The 17,985-nt window shown below is 39.2% G+C and overlaps 1 protein-coding gene across 1 annotated transcript in view; it reads right to left on the bottom strand.

Annotated features, from left to right (window-relative positions):
* Positions 1-415: 415 nt before the first annotated feature.
* The window catches only part of urod (uroporphyrinogen decarboxylase), a 52,552-nt gene continuing 34,982 nt past the window's right edge, over positions 416-17,985 (bottom strand). Inside the window, exons 8-10 of the mRNA XM_055641631.1 lie at positions 9,930-10,030; positions 804-870; positions 416-726 (exon numbers count right to left, since the gene is read on the bottom strand). Of these exons, the coding sequence (XP_055497606.1) occupies positions 565-726; positions 804-870; positions 9,930-10,030 (330 nt within the window). The 3' untranslated portion in view covers positions 416-564. The remainder of the gene's footprint in view (positions 727-803; positions 871-9,929; positions 10,031-17,985) is intronic.

Here is a 17,985-nt window from a genome sequence, read left to right as displayed (position 1 = left end):
GTAAGGTATGACGGTAGACAGATCACATGCATAAATCGCATAAGGTACAAAAACATTTCAAGGTTCAAAAACCCATCAGGATACATGTATTCAAAAGTGGCTAATAAGGAACATCAATGGTTGCAATCTGGAATACTCTGCGTGAGGGGGTGGTAAAGTCAGAGACACAATGTTAAATTATCTAAATGAGCACATGAATCACCAAGGTATGTATAGCTATGGACAAAATACTGAAAAATTGAATTAATGTAGATGGGTAGTTGATAGTTTGGACATGGTGGGCCGAAGACTCCATTATTGTCCTGTGGGACTGTTATAAACATGCAACTATTTGGAGAGCAACTCTGGTTGTCTACCTCTCGTTCACAAGAGAGAAGAACCACAATTTCTTTGTAACTAAGAAAGTTGACACAGGTTTAGCTGAAATAAATTGTTTATTTCACATTAAAACTATTTTTCTCCTGAGGAGCCCAACATTCAACTAATCTTCAGTGCAACTTTTTCTTGTTCCTTTGTGTTTCTGTTGAATCCATTCCGCTTTATTTTGCGTACTAAATGTTTTGTTCATTCTTGCAATTTCTTTTGTGAATATTTATGGACAGACTCCACAAATGCGGCCACATGTTCAGGATCCATATCAGGATACATGCCGTGCCCCAAATTTGCAATGTAGCGCTGTGTTCCAAACTCTTCAATCATCTTCTTCACAATTTCACTTATTTTATCCTAAATTTAAACACATGGCATTGTGATTTGTGCTCAGAATGTATCCCCTCAATATAAATGCAGAAGTCTGTTCTTACCTTAGGTGCGTATAGCGCACAAGGATCCATGTTGCCTTGAAGAGTCACTTTTGTTCCCGTTCTTTCACTGAAAGAGAAGAAAAAATGAAATCATTAAATTTGCACACATTTCTGCTTCATATTGTGGTATGCAAAATAGTGTCAGAGGCACGTGTCATTCAGAATGATTGGCTCTGTTGAAATGTTATCTTTAGGCATCAATGAGTGGGAAGATGTTGCTTTCAAGAAGAATAGGACAGAAATGAAGTTGTGATTTATGACTGCAGCCATAACAGGAAAATAACATTCAAAACCCCAGCAATTCAGTCAAAAGAAAAATTTCTACATGACTTCTGCAACAATTGAATGAAACAAAATAATTTTTCTTGGATTGACTGCTCTTACGCAAACTAATCCACATTTTAATTTGTTTACCTTCTAAACAGCCATTGGATACGGGGAGGTTGCTAGGGTTTTGTTTGCAATTATGGGCCAAATGTTATAGCTGGTAAATTATCCTGCGAAATGGTATTTCTTAAAACTAATGAATGTTAAATTCTCCACTTCATTACTGAATTTTGACTTGGACTTTCCATTGCCATATTGAAATAGCAGAAATCTCCTGACTCCTCTAATATTACAATGCTAATAATTGCAGGCAGATCAAGTTTTCAATCCATCTCTCTCATCTCTTCCCGAGACTACCAAGTAAATCCATTTCATCACCTTAGCATTTCCAGAGGTGATGCCCTTGAAGAATTTCAATGATGGATGTGGCTAGAGGTGAATCTGTCATTGCAATTTTACCAATCTCTTATTTGCTGAAAGTCTCTATCTCAGGTAAAACCAACATAAGCTTTGAGGCATGTTTTTTAGGCCTTTGTGCCTATAAAGGTCTGGCACATATGGTGAACAAAATGTGCATTGGCATACTTTGTGCATCACCATGCCTGACCTTCCCCCCTTTCATTACTCTAGCACTAAGACCACTGGCTCGATCTGAGGAAGATATGTTAATACAGATAGACTACTTAAGTTATACAATGGGGGCCTGTGCTGATATTTTGTTCCAAGATTCACTTCCCATTCCATAAATATCATCACTGCCTTTTAGTACTTCCCTCATGGACTTGTCTATTATTCTCTGCAACCATCTAACCTATGTTTCTTAATGTCTTAATTTAGCACTCAGTCCCCTATTCTAATTGCTCAAAAGCAGATTTCATTACAGTAAGAATCTTTCATTCATAGCTACAAATTTTAGATCTCCCACATTGGAACACTCGTTAAAGATTTTAATTACGTCATTTCTATGCATTTTATTTTAATAAAATGCATAGCCCAACTTACATGGAAGATGTAATTTCTAGGTTCTGCTTCCAATACTGAATATCATCTTTTGCGTTTGCCATGTTTGAGATTAAGATCTACATGGCTCAGCGAGGTGTGTAATTGCTCTGCGCACCTTTGGAAGAACACCATATCAAAAATAATGCCGTCTTTGCCAAATGAAATTGAGGAGAAATAGATTATAAAATTAAACTCCTCAGTGAGCTCTGCATATCAGTTTCTATACACATTAATTGTATTGTCTTAATTTAGCATTTGAGATGAGGGTTACCAAATATGTGGAAGGCACAAAATGCTGCAGGCACTCAGCAGGTCAGGAAATGGATAGGCAACGTTTTGGGTCAGGACTTTCCTTCAGACTGAAGAAGGGTACCATCTCAAAACTTCACCTATCCATTTTCTCCAGAGATGCTGCCTGACCTGCTGAGTTAATTCCAACAATTTGTATATTTTCATGGTAAACCAGCATCTGCAGTTCCTTGTCTACAGTAATAAATGTTTCAGGGTACTTATCAGGGCTAGTTTCAGTAACCACTGCTTAACTTCCAGTGAACTCTTAACAACTTATATGATTATACTTTGTCATCAGTTTTCCTAAGCAGGATTATCAGTAAATCAGTGCAAAACATAAGGACCTTTTACAGAATTATTACAGTATTACAGAAACAACACTTGGCATTGGTTTATTATGGTCATGTGTATTGAGATACAGGGAGAAAATCTCCATAATGGGTTCATGTCATCACCACTGTAGATATACCAGGTTAAGTGTAAGTTTTAAATATTAAATATAAATCTTCTTGGTATAATTCAAGATGGAAACAGGAGCTCAACAGTATGCAAGAAAGAGATGGGTCCTTTCAGATGGGTGCAGCTGAATATGGAACTTTTGTTGCACTTGCTATTCTAAATTAAGAATAAAAGTTATACAGCACAAAAACAGGCCCTTTGGCCCAAGTTATCTATCTGAGCTAGTCCCATCTGCCTGCATTTGCTTCTAAATCTTTTCTATCCAGGTACATGTCCTAAAGTATTTAAAACTTTGTAATTGTACCCGCCTCTATAGCTTCCTATATTCCATATACCCATTACCTTTAAGGTCCCTTCTAAATCTATCCCTTCTAGTTTTAGACTCCAATAAGACTGTGACCCCCCCCCCCCAATTTATGCCACTCATGATTTTATATATGCTAGAAAGATTTTTAACCTCCTATGGTCCAGGGAGAAAGTCCTAACCTCTCCTAATGTCTCAAGCCCTCCATCCCCAGTAAGATACTTGTGATATTTTTCAGGTGGGCCAGCACGTCTTTCAAGGGTCTTCATGATTATAGAGGTCAGTGCGACAGGCCTGGAGTCATTAAGACCAGTAATCCTCGGCTTTTTGGGTACAGGAGACATTGAAGCAGGCAGGGACAGTACAGGTTTGCAAGGACCGATGGAAAATGTCTGTGTAGACTGTTGCCAGCTGTTCAGTACAGAGCTTGAGGGTAGAGGGGGAAATATTGTCCGATCCTGAATGAATGACAAATTCTGAATGACTAATGTAGCTTAAAAATTAGGGTGGATGACCCGGTACAAATCAGGATATGTGTAACAGTTTACAGAAAGTTGAAAGATAGAAGAATACATGATGCCTTCTGCATGCTCCCACCTATTTGGACAAAAATAAAAATCCATGAAATATGATACTAATAGATGTGTTTTCAACTGTGCATTACAGTAGAAATAAACATTCAAAAAGTGATAGCACAAATCTGAAGAAAACAAAATAAAGAGTTAAAACATTTTCTAAAACCTCATACTGACCAAGAATTGGCAAGATATTTTGAGGAAGCTGCTTACAGTAAGTCGTTGATGTGTGATATTTGTGTGTGGGTGAGGCGATAATCTTGTTTACCACATAATTTGAGTCAATTTCAGAGCTGAAAACTAAATTAGTCTAGGGCTAGGGAAAGGAAAATTGTACATTTAACAAGCCTAAAGTTTGCAAAGGTAGAAAACAATCACAACTTTATCTATCTGAAGAAGGGCTCCGACCCGAAACATCACCCATGCTTTTTCTCCAGAGATGTTGCCTGAGATGTGGGTCTGAAGAAGGGTTTCGGCCCGAAACGTTGCCTATTTCCTTCGCTCCATAGATACTGCTGCACCCGCTGAGTTTCTCCAGCTTTTTTGTGTACCTTTGATTTTCCAGCATCTGCAGTTCCTTCTTGAACAACATGTTGCCTGACCCGTTAAGTTACTCCAGCACTTTGTGTCTATCTTCGGTATAAACAAGCATCAGCAGTTCCTTCCTACACAACTTTATCTGTAAATCTAGCTGAACCTCCTGCAGTTTGCGTACTGGCCAAATAGATCAGTGGATGACGCAGTCTGTCTAGGCCTGCACTTTCTTCCTCCAGCACCTAGACCGCCAGGGGACCTATGCAAGGATTTTGTTTGTGGATTTTAGCTCTGCATTCAACACCATTGTGCCAGAGCTACTACACTCCAAACTCTCCAAGTTATCTGTGCCTGAACCCCTCTGTCAGTGGATCACCAACCTCCTGACAGACAGCAAGCAGTATGTGAGGCTGGGAAAGCACATCACGGACCCTCAGCATATGAGCACCGCAAGGCTGCGTACTCTCCCCTCTCCTTTACTCTCTCTACACCAACAACTGCACCTCCACAGACTCATCTGTCAAGCTTCTCAAGTTTGCGGACAACACAACCCTGATTGGACTGATCCATGACGGGGTGGAATCTGCCTACAGACAGGAAGTGACACAGCTGGCGTCCTGGTGCCATTGCAACAACCTGGAGCTCAATGCTCTTAAGACAGTGGAATTGATTGTAGACTTTAGGAGAGCTCCCCCTCCCCTCCCCCCACTCACCATCAACAATACCACTGTCACATCTGTGGACTCATTTAAGTTCCTTGGAACCATCATCTCCAGGGACCTTAAATGGGAGGTCACCATCGACTCCACAGTCAAAAAGACCCGACAGAGGATGAACTTCCTGCGGCAGTTGAGAAAACACAATCTACCACAGGCAATGATGGTCCAGTTTTATACTGCCATCATCGAGTCTGTCCTCACCTTCTTCATCGTGGTCTGGTTTGGCTCAGCCACCAAGCACGACATCTGGAGGCAGCAGCACATCGTTTGATCAGCTGAGAAGGTTATTGGCTGCAACCTTCCCACCATCGATGAATTATACAGTGCAAGGGCCAGGAAGCAAGCAGGTCAGATCATCTCTGACCCCTCTTACCCTGGCCACAAACTCTTTGAAGCACTTCTGGAAGCGCCTCTGGACTGTCAAAGCCGCCACAGCCAGACATAAAAAACAGCTTTTTTTCCATGAGCAGTAGCTCTACTCAACAGCCAAAAGTCTGTAGCCTCTTTTTGCTCTGGTATTTCATTCTTCACGTTTAAATTATGTTTTTTTTTTGTCTACTGTGTATCGTGTTGTAGCTTGCGGGCAAAGCACCAAAGCAGATTCCTTGTATGACATACTTGGCTAATAAAATGTATTCAATTCAATTAGTCAGTCATTTAAAATGATAATTGTGCTCAAATTTCTTGCCTCCTTACGATACACATCCTATCAAGAATACTGTTTTTCACTTTTGCCCTTCATACATACAACTTTCTTCATCCCATGATTAGTGGCACAAGCTCTGGAATTTTCTCTCTCTTTTCCTTTAACCATTTTAAATTTGACCTTCTCAGTCAAGTTATTGGTTACCTGTCCTTGTGACAGGATGCCAATTTTTATCAGACAACGCTTCTTGTAACAAGCCTTGACACCCATCAGCTTGCTGAAGTGCTGTGTAAAAGGTAGGATTTCATTGTCGTAGATGTACACTTTAGTTAAAAGGATAATCCTATTGTCTGTAACAAGAACCTTTCACATTGTCCATTATTGTACAAGTTGCAGCTCAGAGATATCTGATTTTGGAAACTTTTACAAACTCTTGCTCTATCTTTTGATATTCTCCTCTTCTATAATAATCATTTTTTTTGTTATTTTCCTTCAGTTTAGATGAGAGATTGGACAGTAAAAGTAACGAATGTCTGATTTTAAAAGTAACGAATTCTTCAGCTTTCCCATGCTTTGGTCGAATCCTACATAGGCTGAAATCCCCACTGTTTGCTCAGCAAGGAAAATAAACATTTAAAAGTAAATCAAAAAGTGCTGGAGAAACTCAGCGGGTGAGGCAGCATCTATGGAGAGAAGGAATAGGCGACGTTTCGGGTCTCGACCCAAAACGTTGCCTATCAATTCTCTCCATAGATTTTTTGTCTACCTTCAATTGTTCCAGCATCTGCAGTTCTTTCTTAAACATTTAAAAGTAAATATTTTGATCAAATTAACTATCTTATATGGATTCAGATGCATGTTAAAAATGCATGCCATGGAAAGGTTACACAGCATCAATCCTTTACCTTATTCTCAATTTTTGTGTCTCATTCAACAGTCAAATTATCACATGGAATGGAAAGCCACTGTTGTTTTAAGAAGTGATTAATTTTAAAGTTGTTTTTTTCTTTCAAACATTTACACTTAAAGATTTAACTGAGTTCAGAGCACTGAATACCACCAAAAACTATTGATCACACATGAATACGGCTAGTTCTTTCACAGCCTTGACAGACCCCCCACATTGAATGCAAGAACAGGCTTTGGCTCTGTTGAATTAATAGCCAGAAGGTAAGCTTGGTCAAGTTCTCGGTTCTTTGGCAGTCACACCTTCCCAGAGGTACATTTGGCCGCAAGTATTTATTTATGAAAACCTTAGTCTGCTTGGTAATGGTTCCCAGACTCATTGAGGCTACTGGTACAAGTGACATATTTTAGTTATGGGTCATTAATTCATTTTACAGCTAGGATCTAAAGAACCACAACTGTGAAACAAAAGGCTTTAAAAGTAGTGAAGCACAAAAGGGAACTCTGCAGGATGCTCAAATACCACAGATTGCTGTTGGCCAAGTATAAGATTGTTAAGGGCTTAGACACGCTAGAGGCAGGAAACATGTTCCCGATGTTGGTGGAGTCCAAACCAGGGGCCACAGTTTAAGAATAAGGAGTAAGCCATTTAGAACGGAGACGAGGAAACACTTTTTCTCACAGAGAGTGGCGAGTCTGTGGAATTCTCTGCTTCAGAGGGCAGTGGAGGCAGGTTCTCTGGATGCTTTCAAGAGAGAGCTAGATAGGCCCCTTAAAAATAGTGTAGTCAGGGGATATGGGGAGAAGGCAGGAACGGGGTACTGATTGAGGATGATCAGCTATGATCACATTGAATGGCTGTGCTGGCTCGAAGGGCCGAAAGGCCTACTCCTGCACCTATTGCCTATAACTCCCTGATAATTTGCCACATTGCTCATCAAGAATTTGTTATTTTTTAAATTACAGTATTATTAAGACAATCTCAAATTATTGCTGAAGGAATTGCAGTGTAAATATCTGGAACTTGGATTCAAATTCAGCTTCCATAAATATTGCCATTTTTCTCACAATTTATAAACTTGAAATAATCTTGGACAGACACATACCATTCGGCACATGGTAGTTTGCTGAACAATCTGAGTGATTGGTTGCAAAATGGTGCAGCACCGAGTCCCTGACGAACACGATTAAGATGTAGAAGAGAAACTTTAATTCGTATTGCCATTTATACACATCCAAAGGGATTATATTTGAAGCAGTCTAAAGATTAACATGTACCTTTTAAAGTATTGTTTAATTATAGAGAAATGTGACAATTTGCAAGCAACTATGTTCAAAATAGAAAGCATTAAGATAAATGGCCAATCAAGGTGTTGTATTAAGATGAATGTTGACCAGAATGTAGAACAATTGCAGCTCCTTTTGATTTAAAAAAAACTGAACTTCATATCCACCTCTGCCACTAATCCCCAGGTCCACCACACCCTTACAATATCCCCCAAATCCCTTTCCTTGCTAAGGGTTCAGCTTGAACTAATTATTTTATATTAGTTACTTCTCCACGAGACGCTTCAAATTCTGCTACTTTAAAAGGTGTTACCCAAGTGTAAGCAGCTGTTACATTACTATTGCTAATTGCTGCTATCGTGACTGTTTAATTTCCTGTGGAGTATTACTTCATGTGTGAAGTTCGTAAGAAAGACAAGAGATACAAATGGGATCTGGAGAAACTGGAATAGTTTATTATCAAGCAAACCATTTAACTTAGAAATAGGGGTAGTGCGATTCTGCATATTAAGTTAAGTAAAATATTGCTGGTATTACTACTATTAAGTAAACTGTTTAACTTAGAAATAGGAGAGGGCAATCTGCATATATTCCACTAGTTATAATGATTATCTAACTGAGAGTGCAGATAATATAACCCTACCTGTACCAGCATGTGGCAATTTCATATTCCTCTCTCAAACAAGATTTCATGAGGAATCTCCCTCCCAAGACTTGGCGAGGTTGCCTTTGCTCTGCCTTTCAACATATGATTTGTTGCTATTACTTGTATTTGTGGGTTAATAATTATTAGTAATAAACGATTTAATTAGAGCAATGGTTGATGAAAGAATGTTTTAATTTCCCACATTATTGCTATCCTTGGAGACAGCAGATACCTGTTCAAAGTTTGGATCCTGAATGGGTTAAATGATGAATGAATATGTCTCTATTAATTACACAAAAGTCTCATCTTTGTTTTCTGAATCGAAGCCACTTATCTAGCAAAACAGAGACTATTCTGTTGTAATTCAAGTTCCTCCCCACACTCCCAAAATAGAAATGACCCATTCCTCAAATAACCCCTTGATGTGGTGTGGTTTGTTTTCTTGTTGAACAGAATATGCTTGCTATATTTCAAATGCAAAGGTATTATTTTCCATTGTTTTGTTTAATCTATTGATATCTGCCCCACTTGCGTTTTGCACATTTATTTTCCTGCATCAGATTTGCACAGTGTATGTGATCGGCACTCAAGCATCAATGTGGATCTGGAACCAGAGGCATTTGAAGATTGCTCAATGGGAATTCACCCTCCCTCTTCCCTGCTCAACAAATTTAATCCAAAATTACAAGGCAGAGAATAAACTCCAAATGGGAGTCATTGCTCAGAATGGGAGAGCAGGGAGGGGAAGGTGGCACAGGGAAGAAATGGAAAATGACTGAAGTTTTCAAAATTAACTTCAGCCAGAAAGGGAGGGGGGAAGGAATGAGAAGCTGGAATGGGGTGCACAAATAGAACGATGTTAATGGAAAGGAATAACACCCCACTTCTTTCTGCTTCTAGAAAAACTTGAGTTATTTATAACTGTGTTCAAAATTAAATGGCCATGGGTTTCCATCCGCCACCATTGCACTGATGCCAACATGTCATCTTCCATACCAATCATTCATCCTTGTATGCCTCAGTTTTTATTCAACAAGTTCAAAGGGGGACATACATAATGAAGTGCATATTGCATGCAACAACAGCCTTGAGTAACATCAGGCTTATAATGTTCCATCTTCTAGTATAATGTGTGAATCAGAACATTAAATAGTGATGTCCAATTCAGAAGTTTGCAACATTAAATAAATGGATGTCAATACTTGAATTGCACAGCTTCCAAATTTATTTTAAATTTTGAACGAAATCTAATATGAAAAACTTTCATTCTTGCAATTTTTTGGAGTGGCAGGTGGTGGTTAAGAGTGCAAAAATAGTATTACAGTGCTCAAGTGATTTTTAGGTCCCCGCTGTTTGAATCGTTTATGATAGTAGTTTGCCTGGCAAATTATATCCTTTCAAAATCCTGGTTTAATTGCTGCTCTGCTTACCGTGCAATCTGAGGCTGAATCGTCCAGTCTAGCCCCACCACTTCATACCCGGAATTTGCAATATCTTCCAAGGCATAATGGGCATCCTTTGCAAACACAATCTGGAAAACAAGTACCAAGATATGTTATTTGGAAAATGAGTGAATCTCATGTTTGAGTGCCGAACTTTGGGAACATTTTCAGCCAAGTTACCCAGCAAATGATTTCAGAAGCCTAATCACATGTAGGGCAGCTCTATTTCCATTTAAATCACAAAATGAAAACAAATATCATTTCTATCTCTACCACCAGTGCTGGGGCAGGTGGGAATACATTGCACGGTTATTTTCCCTCAGTAGCAAGCAAACTTCTACGGATGGATTATTTAACTTAACAAATTGGCCTTGTTGTGAATTTTTCTGCTCATGAATTGAACAATTTTGGTTCTGTATGAAGTGTTATTTTTCACAATAACACAAGGATTCCACAAAACGATTCTCTCTGCCCTTGAGGCTACCGAATCAAATAGAGGATCCTGTATTGACTGAGAGGAACGCAGGAAAAACGTAAGTCTGCATTTATCATTTTTACATACTGCAGGAATGTACAAGGCTTTAATGTTTTGCCAGAATGCTGATACATTATAATGCTCAAAACGACACAAAGTGCTGGAGTATCTCAGCAGGTCAGGCAGTGTTTCTGGAGAACATGAATAGGTGACATTTCAGGTTAAGACCCTTCTTCAAACACTACATTATAATGTTCTTGGTCCTCCGATCAGAAACGTCCATTTAAAAACTCATCTGATAGGGGTACATGCTGCTGTCCTGGGAACCTGCTGCCAATCTACTTTCCATAGGTGCTCCTACAGTAATGACTTACCTCTGGCTTGGTATAGAGAATCTGCATTGAGTTGGTCAGGCAGGGGTGAACAAATTAGCTGTTCAGTGATGAAATGTGGCTTGGGGCTGTATCCAGGCTGGCAATGGAAGTGCAGGTCACTGCTCCTTGCAGATCACCCAGGCCCCACTATCTCTCCCTTCTCCTCCATTGAATGTGATGTTCAGCCATTGTCTCCCCCTTCTGTACCTGCATAGCTCTCTCCAGTACAGAGAGGAGGAGATGACAGCTTCCATCACATCGAACAATTTGATTGTTTGTGACTGTGGCAATACCATGGGATTTGGACATTGTCATCGCGTGAAGAAGGTGATTCCAGTCCCCTGCAAGGGCCTGTGCTTACTGTGTCAGCAAGGGTAGAGTAGTGAACAGCTTGCTCCAACTTGCCCAATGTCAATGCCAGAATGGCCAGACAAAACTGCAGATGCTGGAATCTAAAAGTTGGAAGAACTCAGATAGTTCAATAAATCTGTGGAGAGTGAAACCAATCGTGGTTTCCGACCAATGACTCTTCCTCAGAACTGGGGGAAAGAATGGACCGTTTCCAAAGCAGAGCTGGAGGGAAGCACGAGGCGCAAGACAAAATAGAATCATAGAGTCTTACAGTGGAAACAGGCTCCTCGGCTCAACCCGTCCATGCTGACCAAGATGCCCACCTAAGCCAATCCTATTTGCCCACGTTCGACACAGATCCCTCTAAACCTTTCCTGTCCATGTACCTGTTTAATACCCTGAGAAAAAGACTGCATTCACTCCATCTATTTAAGGTTAAGGTATTTTAAACGTTGTTACTGTACCTGCCTCAACTATTACTTCTGTCGGTTGGTTCCATATACTAGTTTTGAAAAGACCAGGCAAAAAGCATGTACAAAAAAAATCTAAACATTTTAACTATGGTACACTATAAAATACGCAGGTGTGTACTCCAATCTGGTGAGGTCCACATAGAGATCAGAGAACATGCAGATGTATTAAAATATCTAATTAAAATTGGAATAAAAGCAAAGTAGTCATTCAGATTATCATAGAAGCATGTAAACTAAAGTAGTATTAGTAACAGGAAATCATTCCCCTCCTCATCCCCTTCGCCAAGCACTGTGAAGTACACAATATTAAGATTTAAGCTGTGAAATCAGATTTTTAAATAACAGATTGAATTTGTGTAATTCAACATCTGCTGTGTAATTAAAAGAATATTTTCAAAATAAAATCTGGGTTACTCATTTTGCCTAAGAATTTAGCTCAGTCTAAGCTGACAGGATGAAATCCTCTCTGTTTGCTCATTGCAAGGGTTCTCGATGAAATTAGTCACATTCCAGTTCTGGGTTTGTCGATTAATGAGCCGACTGGGGCTGGTGTGATGCCTCCGAGATTTGAGTTGATGCAAGCTGTTGGCAACAAAACAGCAAATTCCATGCTGCAACTAAACTTTACAGGGAGTGCTTGATGATGACAACATGGCTAAATCACATTTCCTAACACCAACCTCCACCATCCCATAACTAAATTAATGAAAATTTAGTCTCGCTTACTTGCTCCTGCGATACAGACGAGTCTAGGCTGTTTATTGTCCTTCCCTGGCTGAACAGAGAGCATTGAGTCACCTTATAGTTTGGGATAAGAGTCCGAATATCAGGGCAATTTAAGATTAAAATGAATACACCTACAAAAGGACATTTTAAAGGTTAAATTACATTTTAGAATAGACTGAGTACACCAGTCAGCCCAGAGATTACTTTGGCTCTTCTGTAATGAGCCAATTCAAAACACTTCCTTCCTCTTGTTCTATCCCTCAAGTTTCTATTTCTTTAAGAATATTTTCGGCCACATTTTGAAAGCTACTAATCAAACTGTTTTCATCATTCTACCTTGCAGCATGCATCACAAATCTGAACTCTGTATAATTTGTTTTCCTGATGTTGCTTTAGGACATCAGCAGACAATATTGAGATTGTAATAAGACTCAAACTAAATGGCTGAACAAAAGATGATGGTATACCTATTCAATAGCAAACTCAAGCTCGGCAAGAGAAAGGGCTAGTCTGTTACATTAGCTGTTCCTCAAATTAGAACCTGGCTAAAAATTGCAAGTGCCTGATAAGTAGGATGAATGAAAGACATGCACATGATTGACATGAAACAGACTTTAAAAATAGAACCTTGATGGAACTTAGTAATGTAGAAACTTGAGGGGTAGAGTAAGAGGAGGACGTGTTTTGAATTGGCTCATTCCAGAAGAACCAAAGTAATCTCTGGGCTGACTGGTGTACTCAGTTTTTTCTAAAATGCAATTTAATCTTTAAAATGTCACCAGCAACATAAGTTGCCATTGCCTTTTGTAGGTGTATTCATTTTTATCTGAAATTGCCCTGATGTCGGGCTCTTATCCTAAACTATGAAGTTTTAGAAGAAGACTCCTTACTCAAGAACATGTTAGAGAGTTAGAGGCATACTGCCAAAACGGCTCTTTGGCCCAACTCATCCATGCCGACCCATCCAAACCAATCCCATTTGCCAGCATTTGATACATATCCCTCTAAATCCTTCCTATCCGTATATCCGCCTAAATGTCCTTTAAATGTTGTTATTGTACCTGTGTCAACCATTTATTCTGGTAGCTCGTTCCATGTATCTATCACCCTCAGTGAAAAAGTTGCCCAAGGTTAAATCTTTCCCCTTTTGCCTTAAACACATGTGGTCTAATTCTTGATTTCCTCAACCTTGAGAAAAAGGACTGTACATTCACCCCATCGCTGCCCCTCATGGTTTCATACACCTCTATAAGATCACCCTTTCCCTATGGCTAAGTCCCTCTAGTCCTGGCAACATCCTCCTAAATCTTTTCTGCACTCTTTTGAGCTAAATGACATCTTTCCTAAAGCAGGATTTCCAGAACAAAGACATTTGTCTTTTCAAGCTCCGAAATATGTACGTTTCATGAGATCATTCATCTCAATTCGGGAGGATGAGCCCAGTCTGCTTAATGTGTCATAGTACAATTCGCCCATCTTTAGAATAAATCTGGAGTGTACCTTAGATGCAGTCCCCCCCATCAGGTAGAGACCAGACTTGTATGCGATTTTCACCCTTGTTCTTGAATTCTCTTGAAATAAAGGCCCACACAGTTTATCTTCCTTATTGTTTGCAGTACTTGCATGTTAACTTTGATTCAGATGCAAGGGCAACCTGGGACTCTGAACATTTCAATATTTTGCCATTCCAAAGTTACTTTTCTTTAACAAAAAATGTTTTAACCAAAGGGGGTAATTTTACATTTCACCACCTTCCAATATATACCATATTGGCATGTATTTTACTTGAAGTCTCTGCATCCTCCTCACATTTCATTACCATTTAGCTTTGACTCAGACACTCCTCAGCAGATATAATCTGCAAATAAAAACAATGATGCCTATTTCTAAAGAAATAACAAAGCGCATTGTTAAAAAAATATTACTGCATCAATTATCAGAAACTACAATACAGAATAAAATTAATTCTAATTAATCTGTACTAGAGCTTCTTTAAAAAAAGAAATAAACCTAGAGGCATTGATTAATTTTCAGCAGCAGCTCATCGGAAGTAACATTTCTGAGGGATTGGTGATGGTCGGGCTGTGAAGGCATAAACACTACCATGAGCTGACTAAAAGCTATTGCATTGATGCAGATTTTCTCTCTCTCTCGTTTTGTGAATGGATTTAACATATTCGCAAGGTTACAAACCATTTTCACTTTGAAGTAAAAAGAATACAAGCCTATTAAAATTGAGACAGTGTATTACTCAATTATGGTCAATTACACCATTTTCTAATGAAAGGGAAACAAAATGTCATGGCCCTTAAATTTGTGAAAAAGTGAGGTAAGGAATATTATCAAAAGGAGTTTGGAGTCTGAACTTTTCACCCTTGGAGAGATGATGACTCCCACTTGTCATGTGAAGAAATATACCAGCAAACAACTCTTTACTTTCAAGAAACACAAAAAGCTTGACCAGGATGGGGGATACAATTTTGAATGTACTGCAGAATAAACTGACATCCAAAATAGCCTAAAGTCATTGTAACACATTGTAATTTCTGTAACCCTAGGAGCAATAACTTACAGACCAAGGGTTTCAAATGCGGGGTAGAATCTTCCAAAACTAAATATTTACGTGAAGTACAAGATTACACATCAGACCTAAACTACAGCAATACTATCAGCACAGTTGAAAACATTAATGAGCACTTTTGTTCAAATGGAACAAAATGTTTGTTTAATATAGCACTAAACAAAGGGCTTGTGTTCACATTGAAGGGGCATTGTAACTGTGAAAAACATGTTTTGCAAGAAATGTTGCACCTGATTTTTAGAATTAATACAGAGAACAGTGAAAATAAATCTATCCAAAGATGCAAAAAAGCACGTCAAACCATATATTGCAAGACTATGCCCTTTAAGGGAAACAATCTCATAACTTATACTGCAAGATGTCGTCAGAGTGTGGCGACTCTTTGCGTGCTCTTCCTAGAGAAGGACCGACTACCATTGCCAACATAATCAACTACTTGTTGCACCCAGTCATGCCACCTTCTCCCTATTCCCGTCTGGCAGAATGTACAGAAGCTTGAAAGAGTGCACCTCCAGACTCGGGAACAACTTCTTCCCCTCTGTATCAGGCTTCTTTCATAAGATAAGGTACGGTTCATAGGGTACAGTGCCTCATTGAGGACAATGGGTTTTGTCTAAAGAATTGATGTACCAGAATGCTGAGAAATACATCCTGCACTCTGTACCTTCCCCTTTGCTCCTTCTACTGTACTGAAGTCTGAACCGATTGTATCTTTGGATGGTATATTTGTTTGGCCATCACGTAAAACAAAACATTTTATTGTACCTCAGTACATGCGACGATGATAAATCTAAACCTCAACTGCAAATATCATGCAGAAAATATTCCTGTTTTCTTCAGCTCCATCTGGTGGAGAAAGCAGCAATAGCACAAAATATGAAATAGAGCCTTTAAGACGTACTAGAAAATCAGACATAATTTGCCAGTACAAATCAAGAATGGACAACTCACCCCTTCATCCACTCTACTTATGTTCATGGGGGAAAAAAACCTAACATGTTTATCACATGCAAAAACATACTGCTGGAAGAACTCAGCAGGTCTGGCAGCATCTGTGAAGGAAATGGAGAGATGAGGTTTCTGGTTGAGACCCTTTTCTGGACTGGTCATCCAGCAGTTTGTTTCTTTCTCCAGATTCCAACATCTGCAGTCTCTCATGTTTCTATGTTTATCACTATTTCCTTTACCATAAAACAGAAATCCCAATTCAATGGTAGAACAAGATATCTATTATCTGTGCTTGGACAGTTACTGGATAGGATTTGGAAGGATATATATATACACACACACATTTGGAGAGACGGGTTGACTAGGGATAGCTGTGTTAACATTCAAATAATTTACATTGAGCATATGCCCCTTCTCCTAATCCATTTACTGTGTGAACATGGAGGATGTTATTGACAAAAGTGCTGGAATAACTCAGCAGGTCAGGCAGCATCTCTGGAGAACATGGATAAGTGACATTTCAGGTCAAGATCCTTCTTCAGTCCTTTAAACTGCATGTGCAGCTCTTTGCTTCTACGAGGATGTTATTGTCAGAATTATATAGCACAAGACCAAGCTGTTCAGCCCAACTAGTCTATGCCGAATACGTTGTCTATCTGTGGCGGTCTCATTTGCCCATATCCTATCCATGTATCTGTATCAATATTTTTTAATATTGCTATTGGTTATAGATTAGTACTCTCTCTAGTCCTGTGTGCAATATCTCCTTAATGTGTAGAGGCAAACATGTAAAGGGATTCCGCATATTAGTGGAGTATATTTTTGATTTCCTCATGCTGCTTGACCCACTAAGTTCCTCCAATTATTGCTAAAAATAAGCAACTGCAATTTCCTGTGTCCTCGAAGGATTAATGTTCGTTTAAAACATAGTCTTTCGGATAATCACAAGAAGACATTACATTGAATAAAACAAAGAATAATAGGAATAGGAAAACTTTATTGTCACATGTGACTAGGCACAGTGAGATTCTTTGCTTGAATACCCAATGTATACAAATAGCAGCCACCTATGGCGCTGACATAGTTACAAAGCACGCCGGCTCCCCCTTTTGTCCCCACCCCTCCACACCAGCTCCCCCGTGAACCTCTGACTGAATTCAAGCCTCTGGGTAGGAAACAGACCTTCTCCAATCGCTGGAGGAAATCTTGGATGCATTTTGAATTAGAGCCATACTTAATCTCAAATTAATCAATTATACATCGACATTGGTGAAGTGGTTGGGGAGGGGTTTCTGTTGTTCATTTTGTGCTAATGAACACTTAATTTAACCAGATGTCCACAGCTAGTTGATATACAATCTGCTGAGGAGTAAGAATTCAGCAGGTCACTGCAGCAAACACTAAAAATATCAGGTGGACTAGATTCTAGGAAAATTCTAAAGAACTACGGAAAAGGTTTTTAAAACTGGCATTTGGATTGTATATTTGATCATAAAATAAAACAGAGATCCTCAAAAGGAGCTTTTAAAATGAAAGCAGCAGCAATGCAAGTTGTTTGGCACATATACACAAAAACAAAAATCGCTGGCTAATGTTTGAAGAGCTTGCCACATAACTTTCAACCACTTCAATCGATCTACTCCCTTTGGCCGATTTTTCTGGCCCTTGAAATGCCTGTTGGATTTACAACTGTCTCAGAGGGACGTTCCTACTGTGCAATGCACTTCTGTCAGCCATTGAAGGTCAAGGAGTATGTCAGAGATTAGAGCAAGATAAAGAGCAAGGAAAAATCTAATCATTATCCAGTCCTCAAAAAATCCACCATTTCAAAAAAGCTTTGCAGTTTATTAAGCCAAGATTTTCAGTACAAGATGAGACAAACACAGATTAAAGCAATATTTACCCTGCCTAAGTGCTCCCCTGACTCATCAATAATGAGCCAATCGTTCATAGAACAGCACAGCTGAAATGCAGAGGCTATTTGCTCCAAAGATCCTACAGCGAACAAGATAGTCCACTCGAAGAAAAAGACGTAGTACGGTCATGGGCAGATTCATGGGTAATTTAAGGCCCCATTTCCGTAACCGGCTTCCGTCTCTGAGATCCCATAGGATAA

The sequence above is a fragment of the Leucoraja erinacea genome, chromosome 10 (genome assembly GCF_028641065.1).
Source record: "Leucoraja erinacea ecotype New England chromosome 10, Leri_hhj_1, whole genome shotgun sequence".
In the NCBI taxonomy this organism is placed as follows: Eukaryota; Metazoa; Chordata; class Chondrichthyes; order Rajiformes; family Rajidae; genus Leucoraja; species Leucoraja erinaceus.
This window is presented reverse-complemented; position numbering and strand designations above follow the sequence as displayed.